The 23,839-nt window shown below is 41.9% G+C and overlaps 1 protein-coding gene across 5 annotated transcripts in view; it reads right to left on the bottom strand.

The window, feature by feature from the left end:
• Nucleotides 1-2,337: 2,337 nt before the first annotated feature.
• The window catches only part of PAK1 (p21 (RAC1) activated kinase 1), a 40,817-nt gene continuing 19,315 nt past the window's right edge, over nucleotides 2,338-23,839 (bottom strand). For 3 of the 5 annotated variants that reach the window (XM_072133953.1, XM_072133952.1, XM_072133954.1), the window contains exons 6-15: nucleotides 22,403-22,519; nucleotides 19,330-19,504; nucleotides 17,252-17,315; nucleotides 13,726-13,774; nucleotides 12,975-13,087; nucleotides 10,963-11,080; nucleotides 10,524-10,623; nucleotides 8,403-8,599; nucleotides 4,936-5,073; nucleotides 2,338-3,383 (exon numbers count right to left, since the gene is read on the bottom strand). In XM_072133953.1, the coding sequence (XP_071990054.1) occupies nucleotides 3,297-3,383; nucleotides 4,936-5,073; nucleotides 8,403-8,599; nucleotides 10,524-10,623; nucleotides 10,963-11,080; nucleotides 12,975-13,087; nucleotides 13,726-13,774; nucleotides 17,252-17,315; nucleotides 19,330-19,504; nucleotides 22,403-22,519 (1,158 nt within the window). In that variant the 3' untranslated portion in view covers nucleotides 2,338-3,296. The remainder of the gene's footprint in view (nucleotides 3,384-4,935; nucleotides 5,074-8,402; nucleotides 8,600-10,523; nucleotides 10,624-10,962; nucleotides 11,081-12,974; nucleotides 13,088-13,725; nucleotides 13,775-17,251; nucleotides 17,316-19,329; nucleotides 19,505-22,402; nucleotides 22,520-23,839) is intronic. The other 2 variants (XM_072133951.1, XM_072133955.1) reach the window with 1 other exon arrangement.

Genomic DNA, 23,839 nt, shown 5'->3' on the forward strand with positions numbered 1-23,839 from the left:
TATTGTTCCATATGACTATTATTGCTCTGTAATGTAATATTATATGTGTATATGTTCCCCAGGAATCTGGAAGGTGCTATGGAATTTGATGTATAAATAAAGATTATTATTATAATTCAATCTAGGATGACACTTGTAATCCAAATCGCTCATATAACAAAGCATGTTTTTCCATAGCAATTCACTGAGATGCAGACGTTTCGTTTCACACTGCAAAAATATTTACTCCAACATCTTGTCCCTTTATTTCTTCTAAAATATTGTGTTATACAATGTTGTGAGAGGGGGAGGTGCAGTATAGCAGGGGCTGGGGTGGGGGGGCGCGGGGTCACATGATGCTGGTATTAGGAAATTTTGCTAGGAAACCAAGTTACAATATTTTTGGTAAAATACAAACTTGTCTTCCTAAACCCTTTCAGACCAAGTTACTTGTAATCTGAGGTTCCACTGGGGGTTGTAATTCTCCATTCAGGACACTAGGTGGCGCTGTGAATCAGCAGTAAATCAGGCAGCCCCCCCACCATTCCCCCTGTAGACCCCCTGCTGATGTCTAGACTGAGCTGTAAATCTAATGTCATTTCTAAATTAATCTAATGATAATATTAGATAATTGGGATTATATTCTCCAGGATGACGGGCTTCATTTTTGTTTTTCTCCTAGCGATTTACTGTTGTATTAGCGGGGGGCTTAAACGTGCAAATCTTCTCATCTCTTGTACCCCGTATTTGGCAGATGTATCTGGGCAAGGGCGGCCCCTGCCTTCATTTTTGTTCCTTGCTCTGTTTGATGCCGCAATGTTTTGCGCTCAGGGTGGTCACATACTGTACATACGGGGGTGAGGGGGGGGATGGGGGGCTGGGTAGCGGTCAAAAACCCCTCTGACATAAGGGGGTTAACAATCAGAGGCCCCTTTGACATTCTGACATACAGGGGATAACAATCAGAAGCCCCTCTGACATACGGGGGGGGGGGGGGGGTAACAATCAGAAGCCCCTAATCCGTGAACACTTGAGTTCAGCTAACACAAACCCCGCCCCTATGCCGAATTACCTGAACATTACAATCAACCTTCAAAAAAAGCATTGACATTCAGTCTTAAAGGGACACTTAGGGGCAGATTTACTTACCCGGTCCATTCGCGATCCAGCGGCGCCTTCTCTGCAGGGGATTCGGGTCTTCCGGCGATTCACTAAGGCAGTTCCTCCGACGTCCACCAGGTGTCGCTGCTGCGCTGAAGTCCGCTGAGGCCTGCCGGAGTGCACGATCCTATACTTGGTGAAGGTAAGCGCGTTTCCCGCGACACTTTTTTTTTTTTTTTTTTAAAGCGGCGGTTTTTCCCAATCTCTCGGGTTTTCATTCGGCCACGCCCCCGATTTCCGTCGCGTGCATGCCAGCGCCGATGCTCCACAATCCGATCGCGTGCGCCAAAAACCGGGGCGATACAGGGAAAACTGAGAAATTTGCGTAACCCGCCGGTAAAACGCTATTCGGCCCCTTAGTAAATGACCCCCTTAATGTCTCATCTCTTACCAAGCTACTTGCTTGGTATAATACAAACCCTTAACACTACACAGAGGGTGCTTAAGGGAACCTGTCACCAGGGGCTCATTTTCACTAAAGACCGGCTCCAGAAGCCCGTCAGACCTGCAGTGCAAATCTGCCTTTCTACCTTCTCTAAGCTTTGTTTTCGATGCATTTCAAAAAACTTGTCTGTGCTGCAGACAGCTCAGCTCTCAGCCCCCACCTTTGTGCTCCTGTACAGCTCCTCCCTCCCCCACTGAAGTCACCAGGTGTGAGCTATGAGAAGGAGCAGGAGGGAGGAGCTGTACAGGAGCACAGGCGGTGGCTGAGAGCTGAGAAGTCTGCAGCACAGACAAGTCACATGTTGTTTTTTTGAAATGCATCCAAACCAAAGCCCAACCCCTGGGACTACACACACTGTTAGGGTGCAAGGTAAGTTATAACACACAATTATTTTGTAATGCAAATGCTCAGAGATAGCAGAATTCAGGTGTCATGGGCTTCTGTACCCTGTCTTTAGTGAAAATTAGGTCCCTGTTGACAGGTTCCCTTTAACCTCTTCCCAACCTTTGCCCTTTTTAGTTTTTTGCGTTTCCATTTTTGCTCCTCTTCTTTAAAAATCCATAAGCTTTTTATTTTTACATGAAGAGACCTGTATGAGGGCTTGTTTTTTGTGTGACAAATTGTACTTCCTAGTGGTGGTGTGCCGAAGCAGGAAAACAATTCCAAACTTTTTTTGTGGGAAAAAAAGAGGTCTTCGTAATCTGTCGACTGTACAAACTTTTGATTGTTTTTTTATTAATTTGTTTCTGAGTTGCAAATTGACAAAAAAGTGACATTTTTGGACTTTTGGGCACTAAATTCTATTATGGGGTTCACCGCCAGGAATAACAGTTTTTATTTATTGATAGACTTTTGGGTCATGGTGTTACATAACATGTATATGATTTGTGTTGTTTATTTTTATATCGGTTCTAAAGAAAGGGGGGTGATTTGAACTTACTGTTTATTTTTTAAAAACTTTTTTACTTTTTTTTTTACTATTCCTAGGGTACTTTAACCCTGGGTGGTCTGATCAATCCTACTATATACTGCCATACTACAGTATGGAAGTACATGCATTTTTACACATGATCTGTTACAATGTGCCCCTAGCACATTGTAACAGACCTGCTGAAATGACATATCCCATTTTCTCGGTGGTAAACTGTCCTATATCGCACCCTCGTTACCTGCTGATGATGAGAGAGCCTCTTCCTCCTCTGTTACATCCAGAAAAGAGGTTTTTATAAATATTCAAATGAGCCGGGGGTGAACAGGGTCCCGTCGGCCAAGCGCTTCCTGGCTCCTCCAAAACCTAATTTATTCAGGCCCCCCCCCCTTCCTGCCTCATTGTCATCAAGGACGTCACCGACTGTCGACCCGCGATGGTATAAGGAAATTTTGGTCAGTACTTGTAGCGCTAAAACACTAGACGAAACTGATGTTTCCTGCGGCCGGACAATAATAAGAGGACTTACAATAATCTTGCCTGACGATTTTGCACGGCTCTTGATTAGAACAAAAAGAGCAAGATGTTTCATTTATTCTGATCAATATTCGGCAAATCTCCAAACGATAAAAAAAGAGCAATTTTTTTTTTTATAAATTGTAGTGTTCATCCTGTAAATGTCTCTTACACTCCGGGAGGAGGCTGCAGGGTCCATATTTGTGGCTCCGGAATTGATAGGTCAATGCCACCCAAGCCAAGAGTCAATAAATCCAGTCCCATCACTCAGTGGTTTTTCTTGGCCGCCTCCTTACTTGCTACGATCAGGTGTGTGAGGCTGGAGAGGGGTTGGGCCGTCTTCAAGAAAGGGTGCTGCCCCGGAAAAGAATATAGACTAGACACATTAACATGGACAGAGAAGATAATACCGCCACATACTACCCCACACCCCAAGCTGCTACTCTTTGATGGTACCTTACCACCAGACTCTGCTCCTTACAATAAGGACATATGCTACATCCTCAAGTACATAATAGAGGGTGATAATCGGCAGAGGGTACAGTGTGCTGGGCTCGGGATCATCTCTATAGACAATCTATTTCTATCTGATGATCTCAGCTCCTGTCAGTCTCCAGAACACAAGCAGAGGACACCTGCTCAATGCAATATGGTCAGCGGAGGGGAAGCCAAGCATCACACGTCACACAGAGAAGGAGCACAAGATGCTAAGTCTCCTCCACTAAGCATCATCATTGTGATTTATACCGCATGATACAATGGGGGTCATTTACTAAGGGCCCGATTCGCATATTTCCGATTTGCGCCGATTTTCCCTGAATTGCCCTGGGATTTTGGCGCACGCAATTGGATTTTGGCGCATCGGTGCTGGCATGCACGCGACGGAAATCGGGGGGCGTGGCCGAGCGAAAACCTGATGGATTCGGAAAAACCGCCGCATTTAAAAAACAAAAAGTGTTGCGGAGCTTGCACTTACCTTCACCAGGAATAGGCTGGTGTACTTGAGTGCATTCCAGCGGGCCTCGCGGAACTTAAGCGGAGCAGCGCCACCTGGTGGATGTCGGAGGAACTGCCTTAGTGAATCCCGACCGGACCCGAATCCACCACAGAGAACGCACCGCTGGATCGCGAATGGACCGGGTAAGTAAATCTGCCCCATTGGGTATGGAAAGTATCCAGACCCCTTTAAATGTTTCACTCTTTGTTTCATTGCAGCCAAATGGTAAGATCCAAAAAATTCTTTTTTTTGTGCTCATTAATGTGCACTCTGCCCCATCTTGACAAGAAAAAAAAAACAGAAATGTAGATATTTTTGCTAATTTATTCAACAAGAAAAACTAAAATATCACATGGCGATAAGTATTCAGCCCCTTTGCTGAGTATTGATTACAAGCAGCTTTTGAGCTAGTACAGCCAGGAGTCTTCTTGGGAATGATGCAACAAGTTTTTTACCCCTGGATTTGGAGATCCTTTGACATTTTTCCTAGACAGGTGTGCGCCTTTCCTATTTAAGCCAAATTAGTTAAAAAAAAAAAAAACACAGCTGGACTCCAAGGAAGGAGTAGAACCATCTAAAGGAGGATCAGAAGGAAATGGACAGCATGTGAGTTATATATGTCACAGCAAAGGGTTGTAATACTTATGACCATGTGATATTTCAGTTTTTCTTGTTTAATAAATATGCAAAAATATCTGCATTTCTGTTTTTGTCTGTTAAGATGGGGGCAGAGTGTATATCACTGAGCAAAAAAAATTACTTTTTCATCTTGCCAATTAGTTGCAATAAAAACAAAGAGTGAAACATTTTAAGGGGACTGAATAGTTTCCGTACCCACTGTATTCGGTCAAAGTCTGATATAAGAACTGCAGACCATCTAATTTTATTACAAATGTAGCCAGAGGTCACCTGTAAAAGATCTTTAGCCGATCCTCTTTTCTCTACATCCATCTCTAAGCATTGGTTGAGAAAGTCCTTGAATGTAACAGACAACTTATCTGGTTCCTGCAGCTCCGGGGTACCATTAGTTGCAATAAGATATAATGCCTGTGTATAGAAAAGTCAAGAAACCATCACAATCAGTTAAGAGGCATGCTGACAAATACTACCCACTATGTACAAGAATATAACTACTATAATACTGCCCCCATGTACAGGAATATAACTACTATAATACTGCCCCCTATGTACAAGAATATAACTACTATAATACTGCTCCCCATGTACAGGAATATAACTACTATAATACTGCCCCTATGTACAGGAATATAACTACTATAATACTGCCCCCTATGTACAGGAATATAACTACTATAATACTGCCCCCTATGTACAAGAATATAACTACTATAATACTGCCCCTATGTACAGGAAAATAACTACTATAATACTGCCTCCTATGTACAAGAATATAACTACTATAATACTGCCCCCTATGTACAAGAATATAACTACTATAATACTGCACCCTATGTACAAGAATATAACTACTATAATACTGCCCCCTATGTACAAGTATATAACTACTATAATACTGCCCCCTATGTACAAGAATATAACTACTATAATACTGCCCCTATGTACAAGAATATAACTACTATAATACTGCCCCCTATGTACAGGAATATAACTACTATAATACTACCCCCTATGTACAAGAATATAACTACTATAATACTGCCCCCATGTACAAGAATATAACTACTATAATACTGCCCCCTATGTACAAGAATATAACTACTATAATACTGCTCCCTATGTACAAGAATATAACTACTATAATACTGCCCCCTATGTACAAGAATATAACTACTATAATACTGCCCCCATGTACAAGAATATAACTACTATAATACTGCCCCCTATGTACAAGAATATAACTACTATAATACTGCTCCTATGTACAAGAATATAACTACTATAATACTGCTCCGTATGTACAAGAATATAACTACTATAATACTGCCCCTATGTACAAGAATATAACTACTATAATACTGCTCCCTATGTACAAGAATATAACTACTATAATACTGCCCCCTATGTACAGGAATATAACTACTATAATACTACCCCCTATGTACAAGAATATAACTACTATAATACTGCTCCCTATGTACAAGAATATAACTACTATAATACTACCCCCTATGTACAAGAATATAACTACTATAATACTGCTCCTATGTACAAGAATATAATTACTATAATACTGCCCCCTATGTACAAGAATATGACTACTATAATACTGCTCCCTATGTACAAGAATATAACTACTATAATACTGCCCCCATGTACAAGAATATAACTACTATAATACTGCCCCCTATGTACAAGAATATAACTACTATAATACTGCTCCCTATGTACAAGAATATAACTACTATAATACTGCCCCCTATGTACAAGAATATAACTACTATAATACTGCCCCCATGTACAAGAATATAACTACTATAATACTGCCCCCTATGTACAAGAATATAACTACTATAATACTGCCCCCTATGTACAGGAATATAACTACTATAATACTGCCCCCATGTACAAGAATATAACTACTATAATACTGCCCCCTATGTACAAGAATATAACTACTATAATACTGCCCCCTATGTACAGGAATATAACTACTATAATACTACCCCCTATGTACAAGAATATAACTACTATAATACTGCCCCCTATGTACAAGAATATGACTACTATAATACTGCCCCTATGTACAAGAATATAACTACTATAATACTGCTCCCTATGTACAAGAATATAACTACTATAATACTGCCCCTATGTACAAGAATATAACTACTATAATACTGCTCCCTATGTACAAGAATATAACTACTATAATACTGCCCCCTATGTACAAGAATATAACTACTATAATACTGCCCTCTATGTACAAGAATATAACTACTATAATACTGCTCCTATGTACAAGAATATAACTACTATAATACTGCCCCCTATGTACAAGAATATAACTACTATAATACTGCCCCCTATGTACAAGAATATAACTACTATAATACTGCCTCCTATGTACAGGAATATAACTACTATAATACTGCCCCTATGTACAAGAATATAACTACTATAATACTGCCCCCCATGTACAAGAATATAACTACTATAATACTGCCCCCTATGTACAAGAATATAACTACTATAATACTGCCCCCTATGTACAAGAATATAACTACTATAATACTGCCCCCTATGTACAAGAATATAACTACTATAATACTGCCCCCTATGTACAGGAATATAACTACTATAATACTGCCCCCTATGTACAAGAATATAACTACTATAATACTGCCCCCTATGTACAAGAATATACCTACTATAATACTGCCCCCTATGTACAAGAATATAACTACTATAATACTGCCCCCTATGTACAAGAATATAACTACTATAATACTGCCCCCTATGTACAAGAATATAACTACTATAATACTGCCCCCTATGTACAGGAATATAACTACTATAATACTACCCCCTATGTACAAGAATATAACTACTATAATACTGCTCCTATGTACAAGAATATAATTACTATAATACTGCCCCCTATGTACAAGAATATGACTACTATAATACTGCTCCCTATGTACAAGAATATAACTACTATAATACTGCCCCTATGTACAAGAATATAACTACTATAATACTGCTCCCTATGTACAAGAATATAACTACTATAATACTGCCCCCTATGTACAAGAATATAACTACTATAATACTGCCCTCTATGTACAAGAATATAACTACTATAATACTGCTCCTATGTACAAGAATATAACTACTATAATACTGCCCCCTATGTACAAGAATATAACTACTATAATACTGCCCCCTATGTACAAGAATATAACTACTATAATACTGCCTCCTATGTACAGGAATATAACTACTATAATACTGCCCCTATGTACAAGAATATAACTACTATAATACTGCCCCCCATGTACAAGAATATAACTACTATAATACTGCCCCCTATGTACAAGAATATAACTACTATAATACTGCCCCCTATGTACAAGAATATAACTACTATAATACTGCCCCCTATGTACAAGAATATAACTACTATAATACTGCCCCCTATGTACAGGAATATAACTACTATAATACTGCCCCCTATGTACAAGAATATAACTACTATAATACTGCCCCCTATGTACAAGAATATACCTACTATAATACTGCCCCCTATGTACAGGACTATAACTACTATAATACTGCCCCCTATGTACAAGAATATAACTACTATAATACTGCCCCCTATGTACAAGAATATGACTACTATAATTCTGTGCCGCTATAATATTCTATAACCACTATTATACTGTAGCATCACTTACTCTGAGGGGGTTCTCATTTAGGTATGGCGGTTCTCCTTCCACCATTTCTATGGCCATGATGCCCAGTGACCAGATATCCACTTTCGGCCCATACGCTTTGCGGGTTACCACTTCGGGTGCCATCCAGTAGGGGGTTCCCACCATTGTACTGCGCTTACTTTGTTCTGGTGTGATCTGGGCACAAAACCCAAAGTCCGCTAAAAGAAGAAGACACAATATTCTGTATCTTTACAAACAGTTACAACTATGACACGGACACTTTCCCTTTTAGGCCTTTTTCTTCTGTAAATGTACTCCGTCCTGTCCCGGTTTCTTATCTTTCCTCCGGTTTCTCTTCGTCTCTCTTTAACCATCTTCATACTTTCATTTGCTTTATTTAATTTTTGTTCCTCCGGCTTTATCACTTCTTACTTTGTTTATACTATTTTCTTTACCTCATTGTTACTCCATCACCCTCTTTCCCTCTCTCTTTATCTCCTTCACCATCTCTATCCCCCCCGACTCAGGCACTTTACCTCATTCTCTTCCTCTTTTTACCTTATTCTTTCTTCATTTCACTCACCCTTCTCTTTACGGCTTGCTCTCTCTCTTTCTCCCCTTTTTCTTTTTTCTTTCTAATCCTCTTTTCTCTCTCTCTCCCTCTCTCTATCCCTCGTTTTTCTCTATCCCACATCTTTCTCTCTCTCTATTCCTCCTTTCTCTCTCTCTATCCCACGTTCCTCTCTCTCTATCCCACGTTTCTCTCTCTCTATCCCACGTTTCTCTCTCTCTATCCCACGTTTCTCTCTCTCTATCCCACGTTTCTCTCTCTCTATCCCACGTTTCTCTCTCTCTATCCCACATTTCTCTCTCTCTATCCCACGTTTCTCTCTCTCTATCCCACCTCTCTCTCTATCCCACGTTTCACTATCCATCCCACGTTTCACTATCCATCCCACGTTCCTCTCTCTCTCTATATCCCACGTTCCTCTCTCTCTATATCCCACGTTCCTCTCTCTCTATATCCCACGTTCCTCTCTCTCTATATCCCACGTTTCTCTCTCTCTATCCCACATTTCTCTCTCTCCATCCCACGTTTCTCTCTCTCCATCCCACGTTTCTCTCTCTCCATCCCACGTTTCTCTCTCTCCATCCCACGTTTCTCTCTCTCTATCCCACGTTTCACTCTCCATCCCACGTTCCTCTCTCTCTCTATATCCCACGTTCCTCTCTCTCTCTATATCCCACGTTCCTCTCTCTCTCTCTATCCCACGTTTCTCTCTCTCCATCCCACGTTTCTCTCTCTCCATCCCACGTTTCTCTCTCTCCATCCCACGTTTCTTTCTCTCCATCCCACGTTTCTCACGCTCTCTCTCTCTCTATCCCATGTTTCTCTCTCTCTATCCCATGTTTCTCTCTATCCCACTCTTCTCTCTCTCTATCCCTCTTTTTTTCTCTCTATCCTCCATCTCTCTCTATCCCACATTTCTCTCTCTCTCCATCCCACGTTTCTCTCTCTCTATCCCACGTTCCTCTCTCTCTCTATATCCCACGTTCCTCTCTCTCTATCCCACGTTCCTCTCTCTCTATCCCACGTTCCTCTCTCTCTATCCCACGTTCCTCTCTCTCTATCCCACGTTCCTCTCTCTCTCTCTCTATCCCACGTTCCTCTCTCTCTCTCTATCCCACGTTCCTCTCTCTCTTTCTATCCCAAATTTCTCTCTCTCTCTCCATCAAACGTTTCTCTCTCTCCATCCCACGTTTCTTTCTCTCTATCCCACGTTTCTCTCTCTATCCCACGTTTCTCTCTCTATCCCACGTTTCTCTCTCTCTATCCCACGTTTCTCACTCTCTCTCTCTGTATCCCACGTTTCTCTCTCTCTATCCCATGTTTCTCTCTCTCTATCCCACTCTTCTCTCTCTCTATCCCTCTTTTTTTCTCTCTATCCTCCATCTCTCTCTATCCCACGTTTCTCTCTCTCTCTATCCCACGTTTCTCTCTGTATCCTATGTTTCTTTCTCTCTTTATCCCACGTTTCTCTCTCTAGCCCACATTTCTCTCTCTATTCCAAATTTCTCTCTTCTTTCTATAGCATTATCCTCTCTCATTCTCTCATATTTCCTATCTCACGGTTTACATACTTAATTTCACGGATCCGTCCATCCCCAGCAGAATGTTATCGCTCTTGATGTCCCGGTGGATGACTTGGTTTGAGTGCAGAAACTCTAAGGCCTGAAGACACTGAGGAGGAGACAGAACAAGGATGGGGTCATAGATGTAGAGTCGGAGCAGACACATTTATTGCCGTCACCCGGCCTGTTACATGTAAATGTCCATTAACCCTGAACTACCCCCCGTAATTTCATCTGCAATTCAAAGATGAGACATATGCATCTGAGATCCTGGTGAGGGATGGGAAGGGGGGGGAGTGGTACTGGTCATATCAGGACACATTCAACTTCATTAAATAATATTCAAAGATGATGTTCCCCCCTCCAAAACACAAATCAAATATATACATTCTGGGTAGTGGAGTTTATATTGCATGGAGATTGACATATTTAGTGATTTTGGACTTACCTCTCTGCACACGGCCGCTATCTGCCCCTCTGCCATGCAGGTCTCGGTGACCACATCCGTCAGTGACCCACCTGCCAGGTACTCCATCACTACCCACAGCTCCTCCCCGACCAGGTAGCTGCAATCCAAGAAACAGAAAAGAGAAACAAAAAGAGATCAAATACGTCTCCTCTCTAAGGTCTGGCGGTCAAATGGTCAATGTGGTGCGATAATATACTGTTATCTGCAAAGCACCTACAGCTGCTGCAGGCGTGATAGATGATTGCATCGGCAGCAATGTGATGCATAGAACGTGCATAGTATGTCATAGAGACTCATAGATGGGGGACCCTAACTGCGTGACTCTTCTCTGTCCAGTCCATGTGCCCTGATAGATTATCTATACATAAAGTAATATAGGATTACTAAGTAGGTACATTTTAGGACAGCTCGGTGACTTTTTGTAAGTGGCATCAAACTTTTGCAAGAATAAAACCACATACAAATCCACATGTAAAAATGTTGACACATTACAAAAAACTGCATAAAATTTTGTGTGGATTTACATGTGGTTTTCCATTCCTTAACTTAGAATCTGCAGCAAAATCCAGCATAAAATCTACAACACAGGTAGAGAATGAAATAACTTTTCTAGAATTCCCTCCAAGGTCATACAAATCAGCTGAGAAGATATTTTACCTGAGAAGAGACACTTTTGGAGGTTGGATGTGAAGTGTCACTTCAGAAGCCACCATCTAGAACCATAGATGAAAAATGATAGCAGGTCTGTAAGATACAGATAATTAAAGACATAGCCCAGGACCGGACCTGTCACAAATCTGTCTTGAAGTGTCCCTGGTTTATCATGATGGATTTTAATGGTAGCTTTTTTTTACTCATAGATAAAGGTAGACATAGATAGATATATGCTGTGACTGTGGTAATCTTCTTATGGCCTCCTTCCTTCTAAAATCAACTTTTTAATTACAACTTTTTTATTAAGGCAAAGGAAAACCAAAGTCTTACAACATTTAAAATTACGCTAATGAGACAGGAGTGCTATGGGTGATGTTACCACTATGTAGGAGCACTTCCCCCCTTCCACTGGGTGATATTACAGCAGACAGAGGGAGCGGGGTGGGAAAGTGCTCCTATGTACTGTAACAGCTTGTGAAGCCAGAGAAAGGAGGGGCTCTGTTAATACCATATAGAGCACTTTTGGCTAATTAGCATAATTTATAGAAGTAAAGAGTCCATGGACAACAAAGATTACCACAGTCACGGTGCTTAGATCAATGAGTAAGTGTCCCTGGTTAACCGTGATGGATTATGATGGTAGATTTCCTTTAAAAGCCTGAATCTCTGGCTCTATAGCTAAAAGATCCAAGACGCAAAATATTTACAAACTCTTCTTCAAAATGACACCAGAACCATATTTCTTGTTGCTATAGAGACCAAGATAGCGGCATCTGTAGTGACCTTCTCCCTGCATCCTTAACTGTGACTTATCTTAGGTAAAATATGACTCTTCTCAGCTCATTTTCACATGACTTTGGAGCAGATTTTTTATAGGTTAACAGCTGAGATTTCACATAAAAGAGGGAACCCTAGAAATGACTTTCATACCCGACCTGAGGGAAATGGGGAAAATTCTGGTGACAGGGGCTTATTTTATCATTTTTTTATCAAGTAAATTTACTGTTTGCTAAAAAGGGAAGCAAACTTACCAGACTGCAAACTAATTTACTAGATGAAAAATGCTAAAATAAACCCCAAATTAAAAAAAAATGTTTACATGAGATTCTTTATACCCTATAGGCCTCATGCAAAAGATGTATGCTTTGCTTGGGTGGGCATCCGTGCATTGCAAATGTTTGGGATGGTAGTGCACAGCCATACATAAGAGGAAAAGATATACATGGCACGGTATGGTGACACGGGTGTGCTCACTGTACTGTGGCCGGGCACCATAGGAGTCTATAGGGACGAATATCCTCCATAGTTTATTCAATTAATCTGTTTATTTAACCCACCTGTCCAGATAGTTGACAATGTTGGGATGCTTGTTTTCCCTCATTACCAGGATCTCGTTAATAATTAACTCTTTCTTTGGCTGCTGTTTTAAATTCATCTGCTTAATTGCAACCTGTATGGACAGAAAAAGCACATTGGGGGTCATTTACTAAGGGCCCGATTCGCATTTTCCCGACGTGTTACCCGAATATTTCTGATTTGCGCCGATTTCCCCTGAATTGCCCAGGGATTTTGGCGCACGCGATCGGATTGTGGCGCATCGGCGCTGGCATGCACGCAACGGAAATCAGGGGGCGTGGCCGAACGAAAACCCGCATTTAAAAAAAAAAAAAGTGTTGCAAGACTTGCACTTACCTTCACTAGGAATAGGCCGGTGAACTTGAGTGCATTTCGGCGGGCCTCAGGGAACTTCAGCGCAGCAGCGCCACCTGGTGGACGTCGGAGGAACTACCTTAGTGAATCCCGGCCGGACCCGAATCCACCGCAGAGAACGCGCCGCTGGATCGCGAATGGACCGGGTAAGTAAATCTGCCCCATTATTTCAATACTGCAAACAACATGGGGTCAATTTCCAAAATGCGGGTCCGGATAAGAATTAGACGACTACACACGGACAAAAGAGGGTGAGGGGGACGTGTATCATTGAGGTGGGCACTATAGTTAACATAGTATGGACTATGAAAAGGCGGTCTTATACTGGACTTTGGGGTCAGTACACCCATAACACAACATTAGACATGGCCTCCTTACCTCTTGTCCGGTGGCCACTTCTATAGCAATGTAAACTGTCCCGGATGCCCTGTAAGTAACAAGAGGCAAAGTCAAATACATATAAGACTTAAAGGCAGGGGCGTAACTACAGCGGTAGCAGCCATAGCAGCCGCTATGGGGCCCATAGGGTCAGGGGGCCCCGTCATCCAACCTAACACAATAAAGAATGGAGGATGTGCACCATTATATCAATATTGTACTGCACATTGTCCAGCATAATATGTATATAACATATACTGTGAAGTATATATGCAGTATCTGGGATGTGTATACGGTGTCTGTATACACTGTATGTGAGTATGTTGCATAGGGCACTGTATGTGTGTGTATATGCTGTGTGTGTACATGAGTGTTTTTATATGTGATTGTAACTCGCATGTGTGACTATACTAATATGTATATTTTTTAAGTGGGAAGGGGGGCCTGCTAGGGGGCCCTGTCTCTCCTAGTTACGCCACTGCTTAAAGGGCATGTCCATCTGGAACCAAGGAGCTCCTGTAAATTCACATAGAAACCTTTGAGTCCTTTATTTACCTCAAGTTTAATAAATTTCTCCTCAGCTGTTCCTGGGGGTTTGTTCTTACCTATTTTTCAAACAGGAAGTGGCAGCCATGACAGGATTTATGGAGGTGGTCACGCTGTCCGGAGGTTAGTCGGCTTGTTCATTGGTGAACAGATTAGACAATCAGTAGACTAGACACAGAGATCAGACCTCCAGTAGAGTTGTAATGGCCGCCACTTCCTGTCAAAGTGTGAGGTAAATAATTATGAAGAAAGTTGAGAAATGGAGGGGAGAAAATAACGCAGGGTCTTGTATATGAAATATAAGTTTTGGGTATTTTTTATACCTGGTGAAAAGTCACTTAAAGTTTATATAATGTTGTAATATGGAATAATGTTTTTTATTAAAGGGAAAGTTTACTAAATATGATGCCTTTAATGTGTGGTGCTCTACTGAGAAATTCTGATCAATATCCACACCAATATCTACAGCCATACCGGCTTCTTATATGCAGTAGTGATGGGTCGTTTGCAAACAAGCCGGCACAAAGAGCCGGCTCATTTGCGTGAAGGACGTGAGCTGGCTCACCTTAATGAGTCGATGGCTCTCTAAACTCCGCCCCTAAACGGCTCACCATGCCCCCTTTAACTCGATAAAATCGGGTTAAAAGTGGATTGGTGTGGGGGGACTATATTATATATAGTATATATATAGTATATCATATTAAATTATATATTTAATAGGGAGCCATTCAGGAGCCAAAAGAGCCGGCTCTTCTTAGTGAGCGGAGCCTAATGAGCCAGCTCACTAAGAAGAACCATAATTCCCATCACTGATACGCATTTTGTGAGTGAATTGACGTGTAAGAGATTTGTATAAGGAACCAAGATTTATTACAACCAATCACAACTCAGCTTACATTTCATATTCTGCTTTTAGAACATACAAGCTGCGCTATGATTGGTCGCTAAGAGCACATGACAACCCCTGATGTCTTAGTGGTGCTGCCTCAGGCTCCAGGCCTGTAAATTCACATTTCGATGTAGAATTTGAAACGTGACCCATTTATGTCAGAGGGCACAGATAGCAGTTATACGTTGCGGGCGGACGGCCTGCCATCTCCTGCCAGGTCTAGGCAGCCTGACAGGAACACAAAGAGAACATTCATGCGGATAATCATATGCAGGGGCATTCGCCGACTGTGAGCGAATGCAGAGCGCCCACTGGCCCGTGACCAGCTCACAGCAGCATTACTAGCTCCGCTGGCACACAGCAGCGCTCCGTTTCAGTGTGCCAGGCCGCCGCAGTCTGCCAGGAGAGCTTTTACCTCAGAACGCTGCATAACCAAACATCACAAAGTGACAGGAGACATGGCGACAATTACCATGTCATGATATATCCCTGTAATTTACACCACAGCGCACAAGAGGGTACCTTCTTAAAGGGTGTAATAAAGGAAAACTTGTTCCAGGGAAAGCTGGGTGACAAACAAAATGCATAATTTTAGCAGCCACCAAACTTCCTGAAGTCCTGAATGGCAAACTGGTCTCTTATGTTGCAATAATGCCATCTAGGGTACACAGACTGTTATTCAGTGCTCTGAGAAAGTTGGGTGACAGATAAAATGGTTGCCATCCAATTACGGTAAATGGACAACTTTCCTAGAGTCCTGAAAGTCAAAGTTATCTTGTTGCTAATGCCCTGATCGGCAAACCTACCATGTAATGTGTTGATGAGGGTAAAAACCACAGAATTAAGTGATTTCCCATTATAGGATTTGAGAAAGCTGGGTGACAACTAAAATGACCTTCACAGAATCTACTTCTCAGCTTTCCCAGTGTCCCGAAAGGGAAAGATTATTTGTGCATTTCTGCACTTTAATGGCATCTATCTGCTACTGTAAAGTCAGGGTTAATTATAGGTGTTGGGGGGGATGAGAGTGGCCTTTGTCCCTGGACATATGATCCCTCTTTGTGCTGCTCAACTTTATTCCATAGTCATTACATGAGGCCCAGGAGTCGGGGAAGCTTTTAGGCTCCACAATGAAGTCCCACAAAAGCGTTCATGACATCACCTAGACCGTGGCGGGGTCCTAGTGTCAACCACTAACATAAGGGGGTCATAGGGTAAACAAGTAACCCATTATCGATCTATAATCCTAGTATTGTAGATTCTCCAAGTGTGCTGGCGGTGTCTCCTCACACTGCTGTGCTCATAATTCTTCGCCCGCTCCCGTCTGAGTCACTGCTGTAGTATTCTACAGCATTCACTGAAACAGCATTCACTCAGAGAAAAAGTAAGTGCACAGAGCACAGCAGTGTGAGGACACAACCCCAGTACAATTCTGGAATATAAAACCATATTTCAAAATCCCGCTGCTACTAACAACATGAATAAAAGTTATGATTACACATATTATAAGTGACAATATCTAACAGTGTCTGCAGAGAACTACAAGCACAGCAGTGTGAGGACACATTCCCAGTACAATCTTGTAATATAAATCCATATCTTAAAGTCTGGTTGCTACTAACAACATACACAAAGGTATGATTACACATCACTCCAGGGACAATATGTTACACTGGCTGCAAAGAACTGGAAGCACAGCAGTGTGAGGAAACATCCCCAGTACAATCTTGGGATATAAATCCATATCTCAGAGTCAACATGCTACTAACAACATACACCAGGGACAGTATGTTACACTTGCTGCAGAGAGCTGGAGGCACAGCAGTGTGAGGACTCTTGGAGAAGTTACAATCCTGGAATATAAATGTATATTTTACAGTGCTGCTGGTAATAACAACATGCACAAACGTATGATTACACATCTCTCAAGGGACAATACCTAACGCTGTCTGCAGTCTACATGGTCACTCCTGGTTATACTTTCCCTTTAATAAGGAAAGTTACAGCAATCGCCCATAGAAGCCATATGGATTTTCATTCAGTTTTTCCAGACTATTGAATGATATGTTAGAGAGAGAACCAAATACTCACCCCTGTCCGATTTTCTCGAACCTGGTGTATTTCTTCTTAGGATCCCCCACACTTACGATGCTTCCTGTAAACACACAAAAAAAAAAATTCTCCATATTTAATACTTAATCATTAAACAGTATATTTTATCTTCCTAATCGCCAGACAATGGGAAAGACAATGGGAAATCACTATTGCTCACCGCCTGACGAATAACCAAGATATGCCCGGGATTTCGCCTTTGTGAAGGAAGTTGATACTTCCCCTTTAAGACCACACTCTGATTTTACAAGCCACATGAATGTGCAATCCATTTCAGCCCTAGATGCGGTTAGGACATATCTGAGGTCATGATCGCTGCCAAGGCAGTCTCCATTACGTACAGGATTACACGGAGCCCACATTAAAGGGCTGTGGCATTCACAATATCTAATGGGTCCAGGAAAATATGTCACCTCCCATAATCAACCCCAGCCTTCTGATATAACACTGCTTTCCCAATCACTTTGTGTTACATTTTCGTGCCATTTACAAGATCTCTGCTTGCTGTCGGCAAATGAAGTAATTGAAGTCTATACGAAGAGGCTGAAACTTGCTCCTCAGAACTGAAGGTTTGTTACAATTGTATCCAGTCTTGACAATCGTCTGAAGTAAGCAGTTGCCACATGGCTCATACGTCTTAGCTGCAATGATACACTGTAACAATCTAGGAGTACAGGACATGTTTTGCTTGGATCAAGACACGGCTCATTAACAATTCACAAACAAGGATACGTAGTGAAATACTCTGCACTGCGTGATCTCTACAACCCCTGACAGGAGGGGGCGCTATAAAGAAACTACCGTAAACTATTTCAAACAAACCCCTTAGTAAATTCAGTGTTTACATACATACAGGGGCAGATTTACTTACCCGGTCCGTTCGCGATCCAGCGGCGCGTTCTCTGCGCTGGATTCGGGTCCGGCCGGGATTCATCAAGGTAGTTCGTCCGCCGTCCACCAGGTGGCGCTGCTGCGCTGAAAAGCATCTGAACGCACTGGAGTTCACCGGGCCGGACCAAGTGAAGGTGAGCGCGTCCCAAGCGACACATATCTTTTTTTAAATGCGGCGGTTTTTCCGAATCCGTCGGGTTTTCGCTCGGCCACGCCCCCCCCCCCCCGATTTCCGTCGCGTGCATGGCAGCGCCGATGCGCCACAATCCGATCGCGTGCGCCAAAATCCCGGGGCAATACAGGGGAAATTGGCGCAAATCGGAAATATTCGGGTAACACGCCGGGAAAACACGAATCGGGCCCTTAGTAAATGACCCCCACAGTGTTTACATACAATAAAACAAAATATTTAATATGGTTTTCCTCTACAAAATCAATAATTTAAATCCATAAAAAAGGAAAATTACACATCTTACTGTAATTGTACCTCCCAACTGATATGTTATTGTTCTATATAATGAACAGTGTAAAGCAAACCTCCAAAAAAAAAATACAAATATTTGGTAATTTGTGGGAATCCATCTCGCAAAAAATAAAAATAAAAAAATGGTACCAATAAAGACTGTAACCCCTTCTGCTAAACACAAGTCCTCAACTAGCTGCATAACCATAAAAATAAAAAAAATCATAACATTGCACTCCTGGCATGGGCATGCACAAAACAGACATTAAGAGGCTTGTCCAGAGGTTGAAAAACATAGTTGCTTTCTTCCAAAAACAGCGCCACACCTGACCATGGGTTGGTCCAGTATTGCAGCTGAGCTGTGAAGATGTGAAAGCTGCAATACAACAGACTATGCATGATCAGGTGAGGAGTTCTTTATGGAAGAAAGCAGCCATGTTCTTCAACCACAGGACAACCCCTTTAAAACCAGTCACTTAGAGGTTAATGGAAAATTATCAACATTTTATAGATTATCGAGATATGAGCAACTATATATAATATAACTGTATCTGGTGGGAGGAGCGTTGTAGTTGCTTCTCTCTGTTCAGTCCCATTATAAAACAGCTGGAAGCAAATGCCGAAGTATAAGATTTAACAATTATCGGAATACGGATTAAAAAGTTCCTTTGTAATAAGGAGATGAAATGTGAAGGACACATACTCAGTTTTTCCAGGATCTCCTCATCTGACATCTTGGCCTTCTTCTTGGTTTTGTCTGTGGCTTTGGCAGAGGCATCTGCAGGTGTCTCGCTGGTTTCTTGCGGTTCGGGGGGAGGAGATGGTTCCAGGTCTTTGGCCGGAGGAGGTGCGGGCACTATAATGGAGCGGGTGTGTACCTGGAGAGATATACCAATAGTATCAGTCGCTATGGCACAGCAGAGAACTTAATGTCTAGAGGCAGCTGGTAAAGCCTCTAGTGAAGGACATCTACTGCTATACATACAATGGAGGTACACAAGACAGACGAAACTCATACAAAAACCTCTTGTGTACGTGAGAGTGTGAAAGGCATCGTGCAGAGGAATCATTCCATAGGTGGGGCCTGGACCCCTACAATACCTTTATTCCCTCATCCAACCATAGCAAAACTACAACTCTAGTCATTACTGTAATATTCCGCTACTCAATTATGATGGGATTTGCAGTTTTTCATCAGCTGAAGCAATACAACACTTCCGTTTATCATCACAGACAGTAGAGTAGTTTATATATCACACAGCGAGCGAAGACAGAGGAACCCCAGTCACAACTATTATTACTACAGTGTCACAAACGTGTGATTTCTCCAGTCCCGTATTTCCGGGCCTTACGACATCATATATACGTGACGTTTTTCATCTGTATGCAGCACATATTTATATGTCCCTATAGACTTCTAAGGGCATATGAAACTGAAATACGGTGGACGTATTGTCCATTGAAATGAATGTGGCCGTATGTAACCCGAACCATACCGTTTTTTTACGGCCATTTCCATATGGTCGTGTGAATGCAGCTTAAGGCCGGCTGCACAAGAATGTGTCCAGCCTATGGAAATTGGACAGTATGTTGGTCCCAAGCACTGAACCCAATGCACAATATGCTATAAGTAGTCCTGTCCCTCTGGCCAATCAGCAGCGCTGGTATTACCGTAGTTCTTACAATATCTGTGCTGAAGTTCAGCCAGCAGACAGGGTCTCCTTGTATCATGTTTCAGTATGATCATAGACTCTCATCATGTGTAATGTGTTCAGTCCTTGGCATATAATACAAGAATATAACTACTATAATACCTTCTGCCCCCTATATACAAGAATATACACTCACCGACCACTTTATTAGGTACACCTGTCCAACTGCTTGTTAACACTTAATTTCTAATCAGCCAATCACATGGCGGCAACTCAGTGCATTTAGGCATGTAGACATGGTCAAGACAATCTCCTACAGTTCAAACCGAGCATCAGTATGGGGAAGAAAGGTGATTTGGTGCCTTTGAACGTGGCATGGTTGTTGGTGCCAGAAGGGCTGGTCTGAGTATTTCAGAAACTGCTGATCTACTGGGATTTTCACGCACAACCATCTCTAGGGTTTACAGAGAATGGTCCAAAAAAGAAAAAACATCCAGTGAGCGGCAGTTATGTGGGCGGAAATGCCTTGTTGATGCCAGAGGTCAGAGGAGAATGGGCAGACTGGTTCGAGCTGATAGAAAGGCAACAGTGACTCAAATCACCACACATTACAACCAAGGTAGGCAGAAGAGCATCTCTGAATGCACAGTACGTCGAACTTTGAGGCAGATGGGCTACAGCAGCAGAATACCACACCGGGTGCCACTCCTTTCAGCTAAGAACAGGAAACTGAGGCTACAATTTGCACAAGCTCATCGAAATTGGACAGTAGAAGATTGGAAAAATGTTGCCTGGTCTGATGAGTCTCGATTTCTGCTGCGACATTCGGATGGTAGGGTCAAAATTTGGCTTCAACAACATGAAAGCATGGATCCATCCTGCCTTGTATCAACGGTTCAGGCTGCTGGTGGTGGTGTCATGGTGTGGGGAATATTTCCTTGGCACTCTTTGGGCCCCTTGGTACCAATTGAGCATCGTTGCAACGCCACAGCCTACCTGAGTATTGTTGCTGACCATGTCCATCCCTTTATGACCACAATGTACCCAACATCTGATGGCTACTTTCAGCAGGATAATGCGCCATGTCATAAAGCTGGAATCATCTCAGACTGGTTTCTTGAACATGACAATGAAATCACTGTACTCAAATGGCCTCCACAGTCACCAGATCTCAATCCAATAGAGCATCTTAGGGATGTGGTGGAAGGGGAGATTCGCATCATGGATGTGCAGCCGACAAATCTGCGGCAACTGTGTGATGCCATCATGTCAATATGGACCAAAATCTCTGAGGAATGCTTCCAGCACCTTGTTGAATCGATGCCACGAAGAATTGAGGTAGTTCTGAAGGCAAAAGGGGGTCCAACCCATTACTAGCATGGTGTACCTAATAAAGTGGCCGGTGAGTGTAAGTACTATAATACTGCCCCTATGTACAAGAATATAACTACTATAATACTGCCCCCTATATACAAGAATATAACTACTATAATACTGCCCCCTATGTACAAGAATATAACTACTATAATACTGCCCCCTATGTACAAGAATATAACTACTATAATACTGCCCCCTATGTACAAGAATATAACTACTATAATACTGCCCCCTATGTACAAGAATATAACTACTATAATACAACCCCCTATGTACAAGAATGTAACTACTATAATACTGCTCCCTATGTACAGGAATATAACTACTATAATACTGCCTCCTATGTACAAGAATATAACTACTATAATACTGCCCCCTATGTACAGGAATATAACTACTATAATACTACCCCCTATGTACAAGAATATAACTACTATAATACTGCCCCCTATGTACAAGAATATAACTACTATAATACTGCCCCCTATGTACAAGAATATAACTACTATAATACTGCCCCCTATGTACAAGAATATAACTACTATAATACTGCCCCCCTATTAACAAGAATATAACTACTATATTACTGACCCTATGTACAAGAATATAACTACTACAATACTGCCCCCTATGTACAAGAATATAACTACTATAATACTACCCCCTATGTACAAGAATATAACTATTATAATACTGCCCCCTATGTACAAATATATAACTACTATAATTGAGCACTTATGTACCCACCGACATGGTATATAGAGGACGTGGTGCCACAGCAGGGGGTGCTGCAGGCTCCTCTTCATCATCTTCATCTTCACACACTGGAGGTACATCAGGGACTTCTGAAACGACTTTTGCAGTCTGTAGATAAATGTACAGGTATCGGATTATAAAATGTGACAAATTTGACAGAAGTTTAGTTGCTCACTATGTAATAACATTGGTCCCATCCTACAAAGTTAGACATGGGTAAATGGTGCCTAATTAACAGCCAGGAAAGATTACATTTCAGGTAAATAAAAAGGTAAGCACCTTCAAGGTGAGTGAAGGCTTCAGAGAAATACACAGGCCTCATTATTTACCATAGCAACCAATGATAGGGCAGCTTCCATCTTACCAGTTGAGAATAAGAACTGAAAGCTGAACTCTGATTGGTTGCTATACCTGCTCTTCCTCCAGCCTGATCTATGGCACTTTAGGTGAAAAAAAAGTAAAACTAGATATTAGTTATTAGGATTTCTAATATTTCTTATATTGATTATGACATCGCTGTCAGAAGCTTTATAACCAAAGCTCAAAGTTATAAGGAAATTAGAACTGTAACGCTGCATTTCTCATCCTCGTAGATTCCATTAGGAATATGTCATGTAAATGGAAATCCCCTTAGACACAGAAGTATATGGAAAGATGTGCCGAGATCCTGCGCTCAGTAGACGTGGAGCATCTCCTCTCTGGACATGAAGGGGTTAACACTCACAGTCTCTGCCAACCAGAAATAAGGCCCCTATCTTGATATTAAGCAAACCCCTTCAGTTTTTATAGATAGTCAGTGAAATATGAGTAGATATTTGTGTGTCACCCAGCTTTTCAAGCACATGAATGGCAAATCTGCCTAGTAATACAGCACAATGGGGCTCATTTACTAAGGGTCATGCAGCTCACTTTCGTCGGACTTTGCACCTTTTTTCGGACTTTGCACGGCTTGGAAAGGTATTTAACAGGGGTCTGCACTGGAATTGTGTCGCACGTGATCGTTTTTCGGCACAGCTGCACTGGCTTCCATGCGGCACCAATTGGGGAGGACTAAGCTCTTTGCATCACCAACCAATGGAGACTAGATCAATGAACATTCACCCAGGTGTGTGAGCATTTACTTCTAAATCTTTTATATCAGATATTGATTATCACCCAGCTCTCCCGGGCACCCGAATGTCATATGTATCTAATAATCCAACAAGCATGCGGATGGGAAATGGATAGCACCCCATGACAAGCTGCATGAGCCAGCTGCATGACAAACACAATAGTCTTGACTGTGTCTCCTAAAGGGGACGCCACTCAGCTTTCCCAGAAATAGGGATGTCAAAGTCATGAATATAGTTCTGAGTTCCAGCCTTCTTTTTTAGGATTCTGATGGGAAATTTTTGGGTAGTTTAGCATTTTAGCAGTATTGACGATAGA

The sequence above is a fragment of the Engystomops pustulosus genome, chromosome 2 (genome assembly GCF_040894005.1).
Source record: "Engystomops pustulosus chromosome 2, aEngPut4.maternal, whole genome shotgun sequence".
Lineage (NCBI taxonomy): Eukaryota > Metazoa > Chordata > Amphibia > Anura > Leptodactylidae > Engystomops > Engystomops pustulosus.